General features: G+C 60.7%; 1 protein-coding gene across 5 annotated transcripts in view; it reads right to left on the bottom strand.

Annotated features, from left to right (window-relative positions):
• Positions 1-1,855: 1,855 nt before the first annotated feature.
• Positions 1,856-17,815, bottom strand: part of St3gal1 (ST3 beta-galactoside alpha-2,3-sialyltransferase 1) — a 74,341-nt gene continuing 58,381 nt past the window's right edge. For all 5 annotated transcript variants that reach the window (XM_026407109.2, XM_026407119.2, XM_026407112.2 and 2 more), the window contains exons 3-8: positions 16,810-17,669; positions 10,956-11,152; positions 9,895-10,074; positions 8,589-8,634; positions 7,373-7,492; positions 1,856-5,813 (exon numbers count right to left, since the gene is read on the bottom strand). In XM_026407109.2, the coding sequence (XP_026262894.2) occupies positions 5,640-5,813; positions 7,373-7,492; positions 8,589-8,634; positions 9,895-10,074; positions 10,956-11,152; positions 16,810-17,115 (1,023 nt within the window). In that variant the 5' untranslated portion in view covers positions 17,116-17,669 and the 3' untranslated portion in view covers positions 1,856-5,639. The remainder of the gene's footprint in view (positions 5,814-7,372; positions 7,493-8,588; positions 8,635-9,894; positions 10,075-10,955; positions 11,153-16,809; positions 17,670-17,815) is intronic.

Below are 17,815 nucleotides of genomic sequence, written 5' to 3'. Positions count from 1 at the left end.
CTTTTGGCTATATGGCCATTTTGACAATATTCATTCTGCCTATCCAGGAGCATGAGAAATCTTTCATTTCCTGAGGTTTTCTTCAATTTCTTTCTTTAGTGTTCTGTAGTTTTCATTGTAGAGGTCTCTCACCTCTTTTGTTAGATTGATTCCCAGGATTTTTTTTTTTTGAGGCCATTGTGAATGGAGTTTTTCTAATTTCTCTTTTAGTGGATTCATCGTGATATATAGGAATGCATTTGATTTGTGAGAGTTGATTCTATATCCTGCTACTTTGCTGAATTCATTTATTAGTTCTAGAAGTTTTCTGGTGGGATTTTTTGATCTTCTAGATATAGAATCATGTCATCAGCAAATTGTGATAGTTTGAGTTCTTCTTTACCTAATTGTATCCCTTTAATTTCTTTCTTCTGTCTAATTGTTCTGGCTAGAGTTTCAAGGATGATGTTGCATAGAAGTGGTGAAAGATGACATCCTTGTCTTGTTCCATTTTTTAGCAGGAATGCTTTCGATTTTTCTCCACTTAAAGTGATGTTGGCCTTGGGTTTAGCACATATAGCTTTTACAATGTTGAGGTGTGTTCCTACTAGCCTTAGTTTTTCTAGTGTTTTGAACATGAAGGTGTGCTGGATGTTGTCAAGTGCTTTTTCTGCACCTATGGAGGGGATCATGTGATTCTTGTTTTTAAGTCTCTTAATAGGATGCATGGTCTTTGAAGTGAGGGGAGAGGCGGCCTGTGCACAACTGGTGAGAGCAGCGCCCTGGGGTGGGGGGCGGGGTTGGTGGACAGGAGTGATGGGAGAAAGGCAGAAAGGGATCTCAGAGCTGAGCAAGTCACTGGCAGAAGGTGCAGAGGTAACATGGTGGCCCCAGCCCTGCAGGGGCAGCACAGGGATATGCAGGAAGGGAGGGGTGGGGGTCAACTCAGGCAGGCAGGACCCTTGCTCCTTCTTGGCCCCTCTTCTGTCCAGTAACAGTGTGGACCCAGATCTGTCTACACCCTCCATGTGTGCTAGCTCATTTAATCTTCAATGTGTGTTTTCATGTAGACGCCATATCACCCCCAATTTAAGGTCAGGCACAGACAGGTTAAGCGACTTGCAGCAACTCACACGCTGGGAAGTGGCCCTGGGCTGCTTGGCCGCCTGGCATCTGGGGCTGCCTTGGGAGGAGCACCATCTGCCCACGTCTAGAAAACTTGGGAAAAGGCCTGTGGCCGAACACAGGGGAGCGTGGGGCAGCTGGCCGCCGAGGACGCTGGGTCTGCGCCCGGTCTCTGCCTCCACCGTGGCCAGCCCTGGCAGGCTGTGGGGAGAATTCAAGGGCATGCCCAGGGAGGGGGTGTGCAAACTTGAGGCCCCCATTGGAGGTGTCATTAACATTCACAGTAATTTCACATGCAGGGGCTACTACTGGGTTTCTGGATCAATTAAAAAAAAATTGAAATGGGAGGTTTGTGCCAACTTTAGACCCAACTCATGTCCACGTGCCTGTCTCTGTGGGCGTCAGATAGACACTACCTCAGCCATCTTAGGCCCCTAGACCCAGCGAATACGCAGAGCTGGGGTGGCCCCTTTGCTTTTGGCCCCTTGCCCCACGGGTGACACTGACAGATGGGACAACCACAGGCTCTGGAGGCTAGGAGACTCATTGTCACAGAGCAGGGAGTGTCACAGCCGAGTCCAGCCCTGACGCTGGCTCTGTCTCCCTAGTCTCTCTCCACATGTGACAGAAATGACCCAGGAGGCTCCCGGAGATGAAACCTCCAACCACTCAGGACTGGAAAGTTCTAGGGAATGGAAACGTCGGGCGAGGACCAAGCCAGGAAGCGGAAGAAAAGAACCCACCACAGCCAAACAATAAAATAGCTCTTTTTTATTCACTTCAATTCGGATCATTGGAAATATTCCACAATAAATAAAACCGAGCAGGGGCTGAGAGACAGACTCGCCAATGTCAGGTCACGCAGGTGCATCCAGGTCACTCACTGCTCTGGCAAAATCAACACGGAGGGCGCGCGGGGAGGGGAGCGAGATTTAAATCACCAACAACCAAGGGAGGAGATGGCAAAGGAGAAAGTGCTCGATCAGCTTTGGCTTTAAGGGGAGTGGGCCAGGGCTGAAGGAATCCCCAGAGGTGGGACCCCATGCCCACCCCTGTGGGCAGCTCCTGATGCGGGAGATTAAAGCTACCGTCCTGGCCCTGGGCCCCTGGCAGGGGGGCAGCTGAGGGCAACTTGGTACCAGGTAGAGCTGAGCTGGGGTTGGGGTCCTGGGGCGACCAGGAGCTGGAGGCTGGTGGGCTGTTAGGAAGGGAAGAGGCTGGGCACTCTGCTGGGCGGAGGCCTCCCAGGAGCGGCCCTGACATCTCCTCCCGGGTATCAGGTTCGGGGACACAGATCAGGGACCCTCATGACAAATAGGGAGGGAGATCTGACAACTTCAAAACTAGCTGGCCCAGGCCACGGGGGGATGAGCAGCTCAGGGCACGTGGCCACAGACTAGAAGTCCACCCTGGACACCATGGTATTACATAGGGGACTGCTGCTGGTTCCTGGTAGGCATCCGGCCCTCTAATGGCTGGACAGTGGCCATGCAGAGCTGGTGCCCCTGGAGAAGCGGGTTCCATCATAGCAGGTGAGGGGGGTGCTCCTTGTTCTCACGCTGCCTCGAGGGGAACAGAGAAGCACGGGAGCCAGTCTGAACGCTCTCTCTGGTTCTGTTCCACCTTTGACCCAGAGGCCCGGTTCACATGGAGGTAGGATTGGCTTCTAGGGCCCTTCTGATGCCACAGCACAGAATTCCTCAACGTGCCCTTTACAGGAGAATGTCCCTGGCCCGACCCTGCTCCCTGCCTGGCTTCCTGGCTCCGCCCCCTAAGCCCAGTCCCCGCATGGTCTGCTGGACAAACCCTGGTTCAAAATGTGGCTTCTCAGAATGGCTTCTCTGTCCCGTGCTCCTCCAGGGAGCCAAAGGCTGCAGACCTCTCCTTTTCCTAGCAGTGGACATGGGCAGGGATGTAACGCAAATCACTAGCAGGTCAGGGGCCGGCTCGCTGGGGCCCCTGAAGGACTGGAGGCTGCTGAGATCTCGTGGCCCCACCTCGGTGGCTTTGGATTCACTGTGTGTGCTGCAAGCCCAGAGCTGCTTTCCACCCCCTGAGGAGCACTTGCAGTAAACTCTGCCTCTGGTGGACACAGAAGAGCCTGTTCACCTGCAGGTGGAAAGACCTGCTTCTCGGCCATCCTCACCCCAGGGCCAATCAGAGCATTGCATTCTGGCCATGTGACTGGCTGCCATGTGGCTAGGTACCCACTGCTCAGCCAGAGAGACAAAGAAGGGTCTGCATTTTAAACACGGAGCCAACAAGGTCCTGATCTTGCTCCGACTCTTGGACTTGTGCTCTTACAACAGGGGCACTTTTCCTAGTCACATGCCCTCTCTGGGCCTGCTTTCTCATCTGTAAAATGAAGAGCTGAACCCGTGGGCTGGAAGGTCACTTGCAGCTGAATACTCTCATGGGAGGGAGGGAAGGAGAGAGCAGATGGCCACCAGACTAGCGACCCAGGCGGCATCCAGCCCAGATGCGGGTGGGCTGCAGCTCTGGGACCTGCTCTTCCGCAGTAGAACCCAGGAGGTCGCCTGTCAGCCTGAACCTGTCACCTGAACACCCAGGCTTTTGGGAGATGGTCAGGAGGGGCCCGGGGGTCAGCGCTCCTCTCTGCACCAGGGCCTACCTGTCTCCAGTTTGTCCCTGGGGTGGATCAGCGACCAATAAGCATCTGTGAGTTCTTTACACCATGGGTGACTGTGACCTCTAGCCTCAGAAGAGGCACCCAGGCCTCATGGTGACTGACCACCCTTTACCCAAGGATAGAGTCTCAAATATGGGAAGATTTTAAAGCTTAAACAGATTTTTTAAAACAAAACAAAACAAAACAAAACCACCTTCTGGATCCCGAATCTTGAGTGTCTATAAAGGGTACGGAAACTCTCCCATCCCAAAATGCTCCTATGCAGACTTGGGAAAATCACAGTCAGTGTGCAATTTCTGAGGTCCCTGGTGAATGGCCTGAAGCCACATGTGGCTCCTGACAGAGGCCCCCAGTGTCCTGTGATTCTTCCCTCCCCATTAGCTGTGGGGACCCTGAGCTGGGAGAGCGGGCCCTGTGGCTGCCATGGCTACAGCCTTCCTGCTCCACAGGGGCACGGACCTCCCCGAGCAGCACTGGCCTTTAGGAAATGTCTCCCAGGGGAAAAGTGGTTTTCTGATGGGGCATCGGTAACAGCAGCCAACAGTCCCTGTCCCCTGTGGTCCCCCCCTCCAGCCCCAGGGAGGTTTCATTGAGCCGGGAGTCGCCTGGCCTGAGACTGAGTTGGGTGGGAAGGAGGCACGTGAGGACGGGGTGCGAGCGGGGAAGCAGGAGGGGACTTCCACACTCCACCAACACGACCCTGGGCCGCCCACCGCGGGACCCCAGCCACTCACGTCCGAGGACTCCCAGGCCCTTCCTGTAAGCTCTCCGCCCCAGCTGCCGGGAAGCAGCGGAAGCTCTGTGGAAACCCAGGGGGGTCGCAGCTGAATTAAAAAACCCATCAATAAATAATCAGGAAGGCGACGAGGCGGGAGAGTGACGAGGAATGAGGAGGTGAGGTATGTGCAGGTGGCCGATCCGTGGGGACCCCATTCTACCCCAGGACACCAAGAAGGCGGCCGGCGTAACTGGCCCGCAGCCCAGGCCCTGGGGAAACAGGCACCAAACCCAGTGGTCCATGGAAACTAGAGTGGACGCTCCTTGGTGGATGACCGGTGGCCGAGTGTCATCCCTCATAAACCAGAACCCGAGTCCCCGCCGTGGAGCCAGGGGGTGGCTGGGAGTGCCCACCTGGCGTGGGGCCCTGGGTCTCTTCGGCCGTGCTTGCATTTTCCCCAGTACAAAGGCACATGGACGTGGTCAGGTCTGCTCTCGGCCACGATCAGAACCACGAGATTGATCACTCCAGGGAAGAGTTTGGGAAGAGGCCTCTGTGCCCGTGGGAAACCAGTGGCCAAGCAGCTGTGACGACCTCCAGGGTCAGAGGCCTGTCCCGGCCATCCGCAGTGAGCTTCAGGAAGGGATGGCAGGACGAGAGGCCAGGTCGAGAGGCCAGGCTTCATGCACAAGGCAGGTCTCGCCCGGTGCTGGCAGGGCCCAGTGGGGCTCTGGCCTAGAGGTAGCCGTCACCCACGCATCCCAGGACGCGTCAGAGAGTCAGGCCTGGCCAGCCTCTTCCCATCTTCCCAGGGGTCACCTGTCTTTTAGAGTAGGGGGTCTTCGACCTTGGTCCCCTCCACCCCAGGAGCCAAAATAACTTTCACTTGCAGACTGAGCCTCCCAGCACCTCCCCAGCTCCCCCAGCTCAGGGCAGCATTGGGGCTGCTCCCCCCTGGGACAGGTTCTAAGCCTCGCTCTGGGGCCCTGGCAGAGTGGGCCACCCTGCTGGGTAGCTGCTGCTGAAAATGGGGTGCAGGAGGCTGTGCCTGGCCCTGGGCACACCGCCAGGCTGGCCCTGGGGGCTCCGGGAAGGGAGAGACTCCAGCAAGATGCCCAGGCTGGAAATCGAGGTGCCACGTGTGTGCGTCCCGATCCCTGCGCAATGTCATCTCCCCTTAAAGATCCGGATTTTGTTGATGGCTGCCAAGGTGGCTGTCACGTTGGACTCAAAATCGGCATCATGCACCCCTGTCTTGCGGAAAGCCCCCGCTGATGGGTTGTTCTCCCAGTAGTGGTGCCAGTTCCCCTTGCTGTCTGCCCCAAAGCCATACAAGTCCACCTGGGGGGCAAAGGGAAGGTAAGATGAGACACAGGACCTGGAGCAGAGACTCCAGGCAAGGGACCCCACCCTGAACCCCTCGTCACAGTGGATATCCAGAGGTTCTAGAAATCCTTCTCCGGGTCCCCAGGGGCTCGACAGACACAAAGCAAATCAAGCAAAACTCAGTCCAGAGCCGCCTGGAGGCCTCGGGAGGGACGGCAGGCGGGTGACCTGAGGGCAGCCCTCGCCAGGGCAACCCCTTCTCCACGCTCCAGGGCCTGGGCAGGGGCAGTGGAGAGTGGGCTCGGAGCCAGGCAGGGGCTCCTGACCCGGCTGGCCCTGGGTGTGTCGGGTCCCTTCTCTGCACCTCACTTTCCTCATCTGGAAAATGGGCCAGGAATGGTGGTCACAGGAGGCAGGTGACAGGAAGGGGAGGCCAACATCTCCTGGTCTGGGGCCCTCGCTGGCCAGGGGCGTGGCCCCCACATGTGGTAAGCACTGGTGAGCAGGCCTCCCATGCCCAGCGCTGGCTGGATGTGTCAGAGCTGGGTGGCCCCTCTCTCTGAAGCCACCGGACAGGTGACATGGGAGTCAGCCTCAGATTCCAGGGAGTTTGTGGCTTATGTTGTCACCAGCTGAGCTCCTTGGAGGGACTAAGGCTGAGCTCAGGGCTCCCACGGCACAGAGGAGGCAGGACCCAGGACCCAGGGGTGGAGGATGCCCCTCTGAGGTGGAGACATTGGAACTGGGTCTTGGCAAGTGAGCAGGAAGGGGCCAGGTGGGTCCTCCAGGGAGAGGACGCGCCATCTGGCCTGGAGGACAGGTTTGAGGGGAGGGGACAGCTCTGCTGCACTTGCAGCTTCTCGGTAAGTTCCCCAGGGACCCAGGCTCACAGGAGGGCAGACAGGAGAGGAGCTGAGCAGGACCCTGGGCTGGGAGCAGCTGGCTGGAGTGGGGGGTGGGCAGCCCCAGGGGACGGGACACGGGGAACCTGCCCCTCAGGGCCACTCCCTGGGATTCCAGCCAGGGACCAGGCGGGCTGCGGGTGGGCATGGGTTGTCTATGACAAGCAGGGACGTCAGAGTACCCTGTGTGAACCCAGGGCTGAGGAGGAGGGCAGGTGTGGCCCCAGGTCCTGCTCCTCGGCCAGGTGGACACCCGGACCCAGGTGGGCAGACAGCTCCACAAGGTTATTGGTCCTCAGCCTTGGTGGGAAAGGGCACCTGTGGGCACCCGGCTCCCGCTTCCAGTGCGTCTGGGCCGGGATGTGCCCAGGTGCTGCCTGGGCTGCACAGACAGTTTTCAGGAGCACCTGAGGTCACGGCCATGAGTCAGCCAAGTGTCCCTCCCAGAGTCCACCGCCCCATCCTCGTGCTGCCTTGGCCAACACCAGAACGGACCAGAACCCTCACTCCTGAGGGCCACCTCACAGAGGGCAGTCCCTCCCGGACGTTCCCCAGGAGGCAGGTCTCCCGGGCCACGTGGAGACACGGAATCCGAGCCACGAGGAGCTGGTGGCCACCCTCCCACCCCCTCTCAGGACTGTGCCAGGGCAGCCCTGGTCCCCAGGGGCCTACCTCATCGCAGATGTGCATGGAGAAGATGACCGAGAGGATGCCGGTGGACGGGTACCGCCCGTGGCCCTGGAGCCAGCTGTCGAAGACGTACTTGATGAAGGCCGGGTGGTAGATGAGGATCTGTGGGCGAGGTCGGCCCCGAGGGGCTCTGGTCAGCAAAGGCCGCGAGTGCTACTGGCCAACACCATCGTGGTCAGGGGGACACGGCCCTGGAGAGGGCTTGCTCACATGCTGGGGGGAAGGACGGACCCTGCCTACACTGTGAGGTGGCGCTGAAGGGCCCCAGAGCTGGGAGAGAAGGTGACACTAGATAAACACCCAAGGAGGCCCAGGAGTGGGAGCTGGGGCCTCCCACAGAAGGGGTCCCACAGAAGGGGCCCAGAAAACAGCAGGAGAGGGACCAGGACCCCGCGTGGCTGCTCTGCCTGGCTCCGTGGGGCTCATCTGACCCTTCAGTGGCCCGGATGGTGGTTTCCCGCTCCTCCTGTCACAGATGAGGAAACCGAGGCTCAGGGAGGCACAGGACCAATGCGAGGGATCAGTGTCAGGCCACGTGAGGACATGGGGGGACTTCTCGGGCAACAGAGCTGTGCACGTCCAGGGAGCCTAATGCTGCCTCCGGGATTGGACTGGAAGGCAGGTCTGCAGTCTCTGGAGGGCAGTTCATCTCTCAGTCTGGCTTCCAGTTGCTGCCACCTCGGGGAGGCCCTCTGCTCTCCCTCCCTACAGACTCCTGGTGGTTTCCCCTCAGGGCAGGCACAGGGCAGGGTGTTGGAGGAGCAGGGAGACCTCAGTCCTAGCCCTCTCACCAGCTAGCTGTGTGTCCCTGAGCAGGTTAGGGACCTCTCTGAGCCTACTTCCATGTGACGTGTGTGTGAAGGGCCTGCGGAGGGCACTTGGTTTCCTTCCTTCTTTTGCCCTTTACCTGTGTCAGGTCAGCCCAGGAAGCCCCCTGGAAAGACGGAGCCAGCTGGGGCTCAGCTCAGAGCTGCTCGGGGAAGGCAGGAGCTGCCCTCATGCAGCCCACACCCCGGACTACTCCTCGGGCTCTGGGGCAGGTCTGGGGTGGCCCGCAGACGGCCATCTCTGCTGCTGCTGCTCTGGAGACCCCACTTTGAGGCCCGTGTGACCGGCCTGGGCTGGGGTCCTGGCAGCCTCAGCACCACGGCCACGCAGGGCTGCGGGAACCCTCGGCCTACGGGAAGAGTCCACTCACCTTGTCCTGCTTCACCTTGATCTTCGAGGGCACAGGGACGTAGGTGCTGCAGGTGGGGAGAAGATGGTTAGCATGCGGGAGCTGCCAGGGCACCTGCAGCCCCGGGGCGTCCACTGGAGAGCAGGGCAGGCAAGGCCAGGGGGGCCTCTCCATCCCACAGGTGCCTCCCCTGCCCCAGCGGGGCCGGCCAGCAGCAGACCCACTGCGACACCAGGGGGCGGCCTGGGCTCAGCAGGGCACTGTGCGGCGGGTTTCCCTGAACACTCAGGACTGGGGTTTGTTCCCAGCACAGGCTGAAGGACCACAGGGGGACCCGTGAGGCCTGGACCTTGAGGTCCGCAGTACCTGTGCTCAGCAGCTGGGCTGCTGGCTGGTGACAGGCGCAGGCTGATGTGGCCCCAGCTGGCCTTGCTCACCTGGGAGGTCAAGGGCACCAGAAGCCAGGGCTCCACCCACTGCCGCTGACTCCGCAGAGCCTGGGTCACCACCAGGAGACCCCTGCTGAGGCCCCCGGGCCCTGCCCCTCCAGCCCTGGACTCTTCCCTGCTCCCTGAGCCCTGGGGGCATGGGCAGCCCAAGCAGTTCCCGAAACCCGAGTTCCTGGCACTAACGGCTCCTAGGAGACCTGGCCTGGGACCAGGCGGCAGGTGGAAAGAGGAAAACTGAATCTACTCCCTCCCGGGAAGAGCTCAGGCCTCAGAATTGGACCCAAATGGCTGCCCAGGCACTGGGTCAAGTTTGATCTTGAGCACGTGGTCGGGCCAAACCCTGTTTCCTCCCTGGGAGAATGGACCCAGGGAGGACCATGGCATGGGATCAAGACGATCCCAAGCTTCAAGAGCCCCGTGTGGGGCCTGGTCAGAAGATGGGGCCCCTTCCCCTCCAGGAGCCATTGCTGCTGGCCCCTGCTGCGGGCCCAGCGTACCTGCCTGGGGAGGCAGAGGCGGCAACCGCAGGGCCCACCCGACCCCGTGCCCCAGGGCAGGCCCACTTTACAGCTCCTGGAGCAATGGCTGTGGCCCTTGGGAGCTGGCCAGAGCTGTGGTGGGGGTGGACCGAACATGTGTGCAGTCCTTGCAGCAGGGGACCCCGAGTGTCCAGGGCCTCTGGGGGGTGGACCTTGGAGGTCCACTCAGGAGTCCCCAGCAGGACGGTGACGCCTGGGGCTTTGTGGAAGAGGTTGGAGGTGGAGCCCAGTCAGAGCTCAGAGCGGGCCTGGCCAGGGGAGGCAGGAGGAGTGGGGGGCAGGGGCGTGCCCGGGGTCGGAGGCCAGGCCTGGCCCCTGCAGTGCGCGGTGGGGACTCACTGGGAGATGGAGCCTGTGGTCGTGGCGCTGACCACCCACTGCAGGTCGGTGATCTTGAAGGGCACGAGGACCATGCTGACATTCTCCGCAAGCTCCCGGAAGCTCTCGGGGTACACCAGGTGGTGGGTGGTCTTGCTGCCTACGTCGGCCTCAAACCCCGCCGTGGGGGCCTTGTTCATCCTGGGGGAGGAAGGGAGGGAGAGTGCTGTGTGGCTTGGGTGTCTTGGAGCCTCAGGGCGCAGGTCACAGGGTTTAGACGTGCTGTGACCTTGGGTGTGTCCCCTCTTCCTCAACTTCCTCCCGTGTGCAGATTAAAACAGGGTGAAAGGCTTTTGACTTGTCCTTTCTGATCTCAAGGGAGCCACCACCCATGGTTGACGGCCTCTCATATGTAACACCCAGCGGTCTCCATGGTCCTATATCATGGCCCCTGAGACCTGGGGTCGGACAGGTTGTCCAAGCCACGGAGCTTCCCAGTGGCAGCCTTGACCTCAGGTCTGTTTGACCCCGCATCTGACTCTGCCTCCACCACAGATATTCCCACTGGACACCAGGTACACTGAGAGCCAGGTCAGGGGTCTGGGGACATCATGTCCAGCCACAGAAACAGGGGCTTTGCAGGAGGTGGCTGGGGAGTGCCAGCCCACCCCGGCTTGTGCCCTGCCCTGGGGCCCTGGTGAGCAATGTAGCCAGGGTCGCAGGAAACCCAGGGTAGACTTGGGCCTCTGTGGGGATGTCTGTAACTTGGGACAAGTAAATAGGTTGACATTAGAAGCCTGCAGTTTGTCACAGCAAACGGGGTAGGAATTTGAAAGACAGTGTCTTCAGACCCCCGCCCTCTCTCCAGGCCTCCCACGCCAAGCTCCCAGGAACCCCGGGTTCTTCTCTGCACCCACAGAGGCCCTCCTGGCCCACTCAGCCTGCAGAGCGGAGCTGGGGGACAGGGGGGTGGGCCCTGGGTGCACCCCGGGGCTCCAGGATTGGAACCTTGGCCTTCTGGCCTGAGCCCCGCTGGGCCCTGTGTGCAGCCAGGAGGCTGGGGCTGGGGGTCCGGCTCTCACCTCAGCACAAAGTCGTGGCTGTCTATCTCAGGCCCGTAGGAGGACTCCTTCAGGTTGCCCGAGTTGCCCACGACTGCACAGCGCCGGCAGCCCACCAACCGCTTCTCCAGCAGGGGGTCCACGTTCCCGGGCACCACGCTGAACAGCTCCTTGATGGTGTCGTTCAGGCTGTTGGGCTTCTTCTCCCGCTGCAGCTTCTGTGGAGGAGGAGGGGACGCTGGGCCTGGTGCTGCTGCTGGCCCGGCAGACTCTGTGCCCCGGCCACCTGCCCGCCAGCAGCCAGCTTGCCTCGGCTGGCACCTCCTGCTGCCCCACCTATAGGCTCTGGAGGTGACAGAAGCTCAGACACTGCTGCCCACCAAGGAGCCCAAGGCTGCTCAGGGGACAGAAAGGAGAACGCCCTCATTCACTGCCAAAGTCCACAGACGCCTTCTGTGTGCGGCGGCCTGTGCTGACAGCCAAGGCAGGACGCTGGCTGCAGGGGAGGGCCCAGGGAGGCTGGGGCGCTGCACCCCTCATGGTCCCACAGCCCCTCACCCTGGCCCCCCACCCTCTGGAGCGCCTCCAACTCCCTAGGGTCCCAGCAGAACCTCTGGGGTTGGTCACACTCCTGCCTGCTCCTAATGGCTCCCAATTCTGGACGCCAGGTCCCTGGGGCTCCAGGCCCTGGGTCACACCTTAACAGAGCAGCAGGGGTGGGCTAGCCGGGCCTGGGACACACGGACTGCCCACCCCACCTCTGCTGCCCTCATGCTCCCACCCTCCGCAGCCCCAGGACTATTGCACCTCCCCATCCTGACCAAAGGGCGGCCACTTGTTGGAGGCACAAGGTCCTCCCTCGTGTTGACAGCACACGGCTTGCAACTTCTGAGACCAGCTCAAAGGCCCCTTGCCCCAGGACTCCTTCCTGGTCCCTCATGCAGTACTTCCTGGATGCAGTACTTTTGGTGCTAAAGCCAGGACAAGTAGGTCACCCTCTTGGTCCCTACGGCACTGCCCAGGTCTGAATGGTGTCTTCGGTGGCACTCGGGCCCTGGAGCCCTGGAGTACGGTGTGAGCTGCGTGGCACCTGGCCCACAAAGACACAGGTGAGGGAGGTGCTCTCAGCGAAAGGTCAGGCAACTTGTGCCACATGCAAACCAGGAACTGAAGCTGGGCTTTCAGAAACCCACCCTAAGTTTCCCCCAAACACAGCCCAGGCCTCCAGCCTTGCGACCTTGACCTTCAGAAAGCCCGGCCCCTGTGGGTGGGGGATGCTGCGCTGCGGGGTGATTCCATCAGCTACTACGCTGCCCCAGGGACGGGGTGGCTGGGAGAGGAGGAGGAGGCCAGAGACGAGGGAGATGAGTACAGAGGTCCTCAGGTGTCCAGTCCCCGCCACGTGGAAGGGTCCAACCCCCCAGGGAGGCGCGAGAGGAGACCCTACTGTTGCTCTGGTGAAGACAGCTTAGCATCTCCTGGGGCAGGAGACATGGGACAGGTGCTCCGGTTTGGACATGGATTGAGTGACCCCAAGGCTGCATGTGTTGACACCTAATCCCCGTTGTGAGGTCTTAAGAGGGTGGAGATTCACATGACCATGGTGTTCAGCTGCTGGGCCACCTTGATTAGGATTTAAAAAGGACATCAGGGTGCAGCCCCCTGGCTGAGTATTTGTGGCTTTACAAGAAACAGGGAGAGAGAGGAGGAGACCCACACATAGGCCATCTGTCTATTGTCACGTGCTGTTGCCTTGGGACTCCACTGGGAAGAAGGCCTTCGCCAGATGAAAGCCCTCATCCTCCAGAACTGTGAACCTAAACAGACCGCTTTTTCTTTTTATAAAATGGTCTCTCTCAGGTATTTCATTACAGTAATGAAAAATGGACTAATAAAACAGGCCACAGGGAAACTGAAGGCAACATTACCTGTAGCACGCGTCACCCCCACTAGCACCCTTATGATCTTCAAAAAGGAAGATCACAACGGATGTGGAGAAAATGGAACCCTTGTGCCCTGATGGTGGGACTGTAAACTGGGACGGTTACTGTGGAAGACAGTGACTCCTCACTGGGGAACACAGAGCTGCCCCCTCACCCGGCCATGCCGTTCCCAGCTGCCCAGCCAAAGGAGTGGACACAGTCCTGAGCCAGTATGGGCCAGTACTGGGAGACCTACGCCCATAGCAGCACTGTTCACCATAGTCAAGAGGTGGATGGACCCATGGGTCCAGACGTGGAGGAGCAGATAAGCCCAGTGTGGCCTGAAAATGAGACAGAACATCATCCGCTGACACAGGAAGGGGATCCTCTAGGCTGCCACTCTGGGCCTCAGAACGTCACAGTGAACCCGCCTGACGGGCAGGACAGGAGTCCCGTGGAGGGGCATTTCCTGGAGAGTCAAACTCACCAAGGTAAGAAGACAAGGGCGGGTCCAGGGGCTGGTGGGGCGGGGGCAGCTGGCTTTGTGGTGCCGACTTTGGGTGGGGGTGAGCAGCGGCGAGCCACAGTACGCTCTGAGCGTGACGGTGCTGGTGAACTGTCCCCAACAGGTGTCAACGTGATGGACGTCGCGCTCGGCATGCGTTACCACCACAGCAAACCCATGTCCAGGGTGGACCCCAGCTCTGATAAGATCCCTGGGGCCGCCCCACCTTCCCAACGTGCAGACAACCTCCCGGGGACCCTGCCTGTCTGACAAGCTGAGTGGCACCACTGCTCCTGGTGTCTAGGGACCACCCTGTGCCCCAGGGTAGAGGACCCCAGGCAGGCCCGGGTGGGAATCTCAGTGGAGGCCATCAGGGAGGGTTCCGTGTTCCCCCCTCGAGACCAGGTGCTGGGAGCAGCCTCACCATGTGCCCTTACCAGGGAGCAGGCACTGCGTGTGCCCGTGTCCCCAGCAACGCCGTTCCCTGGGCACCTACTGTACCGCACACGGGATTTGCAGGGGCAGCTGGGGCTGAGGGCTTGGGGTCAGCTGTGCGCCTGGCAGGAAGCACAGCCCATGCCCGCCTGGTGCCAGGGCAGGGCAGTGAGCGCTCCCACGGGACCATGCCAGCTGCGGTGGGAACGTGGACCACGGGGTGGAAGTGAAACTGTCCCGCAGACACAGTGGAGACCGGACAGCACCCCAGGCACCCGCCCAGTGTGTGCACGGCCACACACTCTACCCTCTCTCCGTTAGAACCAAGACTGGCCAGAGCTAGAGACTGGGGGGACCTCAGGCCAGGTGAACCTCGGTGTGCGGCAAGGATGGGCAGGGAGCCCAGCAGGAATGACCGCAGGTGCCCACAGTGCCGTGCCCTGATCGCCTGCCCGTCTCCTGCAGCCACGTGTGGCCCGCTCTGCAGGGACCCTGGTCTGTCCAGCTCTGCACTGGGAGGCAGAAGCAGAGCCTGCGTCGGGGAAGGGGCTCGGAGGTCAGCTGGCCAGAGCATGAGGACAGACCCAGGAAGAACTTGGAGGAAACCCGAGCATCAGCGTCCGGGATCTCACACACGTGGCACACAGGGGCGGGTCACTCAGCATATGTCACTGATGTCACTGGGGACGTTCTGGCCTCTCTGTCCCCACAAGGCTATTGATACGAACACAGGAGGGAGGTTGAGAAGTTCACAACCCTGTCCCTCAACGTCCTGGCCTGTTTCCAGGTACGTGTCCAGTCCTGGACGGGCCATGCTCACCCCACAGCACCATCCGGAGAGGCACCTGTCTCCCTGCAGGCGAGTCCCAGGCCTCCCAGCCCCGCCCTGCGCTGGGCCTGTAGCTGCTGTCCCATCTGCAGGCAAGGTGGCCGGTGGCCCTGTCAGTCCAACACCAGTGGAGCCAAGGTCAAGGCTGAGCCCCTGCCCTGTCCCTTCTGTGGCTGAGCACACCACCTCCTTCTCCAGACAGGGGGGTCCCCACCGGTCCTGCTCTGTGTCACATCCCCAGAGCCCACTCAGGACCTGGCGCTCAGCACAGGTTACCAGGCCAGGTCGAGCTGGGCTCCAGATCCACCCTGCGCTGGACCCCCGAGGCTCACAGGCGTCCCCACTCCTGTCAAGGAGGCCACGTGCTCCTCCCACGCAGGGTTCCTCACAGAAACGCCGCGAGGGCAGCCCTGCCTCTGCAGCCCAGCGCACTCCAGGCCCTGCCCTCAGCAGGGCGCGTGAGGGGTCCTGAGCGCCCCAGGCACGGGTGGCCACTTGCTCGTGATGCCCCTCCGTTCCCGCAGCTCTCTCACTCCTCCAGCCCCACGCACAACCTGACCCCTCTGCCCGCAGGGGCCTCCCTGCAGAAGTCCTGGGGGCAGCCTCTGAGGCCCCATGGCCAGCTGCTCCTCCTCGGCCTCTCCCCGCCCACCTCCTGCTCCACACCCCTCACCCAGGCTGGGGACTGTGAGTGCACTTCTCCCTGCACAGTGTCTCCTATTCCATCTGCATAGACTGGGCCTGCACACAGAAGTGCTCCGCAGTCCCACACAGAGGCAGATTTCTCACTTCCCTTCCACCCACTTTGCATTTATCCACCAGAATGGCCTTTCAGATGAAGAGGTCAGGCTCGGCTGGGTGGGGTCCCACAGTGGCTTCCTGCTGGACTTCCTTCACACGGGGTCTTCCTCTTCCTTGCACCTGCTCTCCTAGCACCCCAGCCCCCGACCTCCTCCTCCCCTCCAACACACCCGCCACCCCCAGGACTCTTGCACATGCTATCCCCAGGACCTGCAGCATGTTCTCTGGAACTTTTCATGCCTGGTGCCTCAGAGATGACCCTGACCACCCCATTTACAGTATTACATCATTGATGTCACTGGTAGGGGGATATTCTGGCTTTCTCTGTCCTTTGTGAATGGCAGTAGAAGCCCCACAAGGCTACTGACCCGAACACAGGAGGGGAGGTTGAGAAGTTCAGACACCCCGTCCCTTAACTTCCTGGCCAGTTTCTAAGTACGTGTCCTGTCCTGGACGGGGCCTGCTCACCCCCAGAGCACCACCCCGAGGAGGCTCCTGTCTCCCTGCAGGTGAGTCCCAGGCTCCACACTTGTCATGATGACACATCTCAGGTGACCTTCCTGGGAGCACTTCCTGCCAAGGCTACTCTGCTGGCACTGGGCCCTCCAGGCTCATGGGTTCTGCATGCATGGGATCAACCAACCGCGGACCCAAAATAGCTGAAAAAATCGCATCTGCACCAAACAATGTGCAGAGTGAGCAATAGAGTCCAGCAGCACTCAGGGGGCATTCAGGTGGTGTTGGGGACTATAAGTCATCTAGAGATGGTCAAAGCTCATGGAGGATGTGAGCAGGTTATAGGCAATGCCCTGGAGCATCGGGGGCTCACCCCCAGATATGGAGGAACCCTGCAGTTGGTTTGCTTCGTATCTCTACCTTCCCCTGGCAGCAACCTTGCATTCTGACTGCACCACCTGCCACAGTGAACCGCTGGTACCAAGGGGGCCAGGGGCCAGTCCCCAGAGCCCGAGAATGTGGCCTGGAAGGAGAGCCCTGCAGGAAGCCGTGAGGGACCTCTAGAGATCAGCCTGGACACTGGGTGAGCCCTGGCTCCAAGGACAGGTGCCCTCATGGGAGGAGAGGGATGGACACAGGGAAGCGTGGCCCTGCAGGTGGAGGCGGTACAGCTGCCAGTCAAGGGACAGCGTGCACCCCAGAGTCCCCCGCAGCGCCACGGAGGAACCGGCCTGAGGACATCGCGACCTCAGACTCTGGCCTCCAGTCCCGAGCGGCAGGCGTAGGTGGTCCCAAGCCCCGCGGTTCTCGGCAGCCCCCGGAGACGAGTGCCCTGGACTTGCTGTGACGCACACGTGGCAGGTGCCGGCAGGGCTGGCGTGTGGCCCTGGAGCCCCCGCCCCGCCCCGTGCCCACTGCAGGACTCACCAGCCACCACTGGTAGGTGTCCTCGTCCAGGAGCGCGTTGTGGGCGTTGAGCAGCGGCGGGCACGTCTGGTTGAAGCGCTGGTCGAACCAGGCCGACAGCCCCTGCTGGCTGACGCAGCGGGCGCAGGTGCAGGGCCGGGGCCTGAGCAGCTTCCTGAGGTTCTCGGAGAGCTCCAGGACCATCTGCTTGGGGAACCAGGCGGCGGGCACCGTGGTGTGCGAGTAGTTGAGGAAGAAGGAGGTGAGGAAGATGAGGAGCACCAGGAAGGTGAGCACCTTCAGGGTCCTCCTCCGCACGGCCACCATCTTCGCTGTCAGCGGAGGGGCCCCGTGACGGGCGGGAGGAACCCGCCAAACCGAGCAGGAGACAGAGAAGGTCCTGGAGGCGCAGGGGCGATCAGAGGGAGGCTGGGGTCCCCAGGAAGGCCTCACGGGCTGTGAGCGCCAGCTGCACCCCCACGGAGAGGCGGCCGCCCCTGTGCCCTGGACACGCCCGGGCAGTGCCCAGAGCCCATTCCTGGGGCCTGGCTCTTGGTCTGCAATCAGTCTTTTAGGAAATAATGTGGCCTGTTTCTTCTACGATCCCAAGTGAGCTGATAATGTCTCTTGATGAAGTTTTAATTGAATGTAATAACAGTGATTTCCGCTCCCACTCAGAGGGGCTCAGGGGCAGTTAATCTTTGCGACAGTCCCGGGACCCTCGGGGTGAGGACCTGGATGCAGGGCGCCCCCCTGACTACCCTCCTCCGGAACGCGTGGTTTTCGGTGATCCTTAATGAGAGTCATGTCGCTCCATGCTGTCACCAGGGATGTGGCCGTTGGGCAGCCGTCTTGATGACCACACAGAGGTTGTCCATCATCTGCATAGAAAAAGAGGAAGAAAGATGACATCCTGCCACCTCGCTCTCCTGCATGGCCCCAGATGGATTCTGGGGTCTCCCTCTGCGCATGGCCAACCTGGGGGGCTGTGGGGTCTGGTTTGCCCTCCTGAGCCCCAGGGTAGGTG

Source organism: Urocitellus parryii, chromosome 7, assembly GCF_045843805.1.
Source record: "Urocitellus parryii isolate mUroPar1 chromosome 7, mUroPar1.hap1, whole genome shotgun sequence".
Classification (NCBI taxonomy): Eukaryota; Metazoa; Chordata; class Mammalia; order Rodentia; family Sciuridae; genus Urocitellus; species Urocitellus parryii.
The sequence above is the reverse complement of the archived record's forward strand: the minus strand, read 5'-3'. Positions and strand labels throughout refer to the sequence as shown.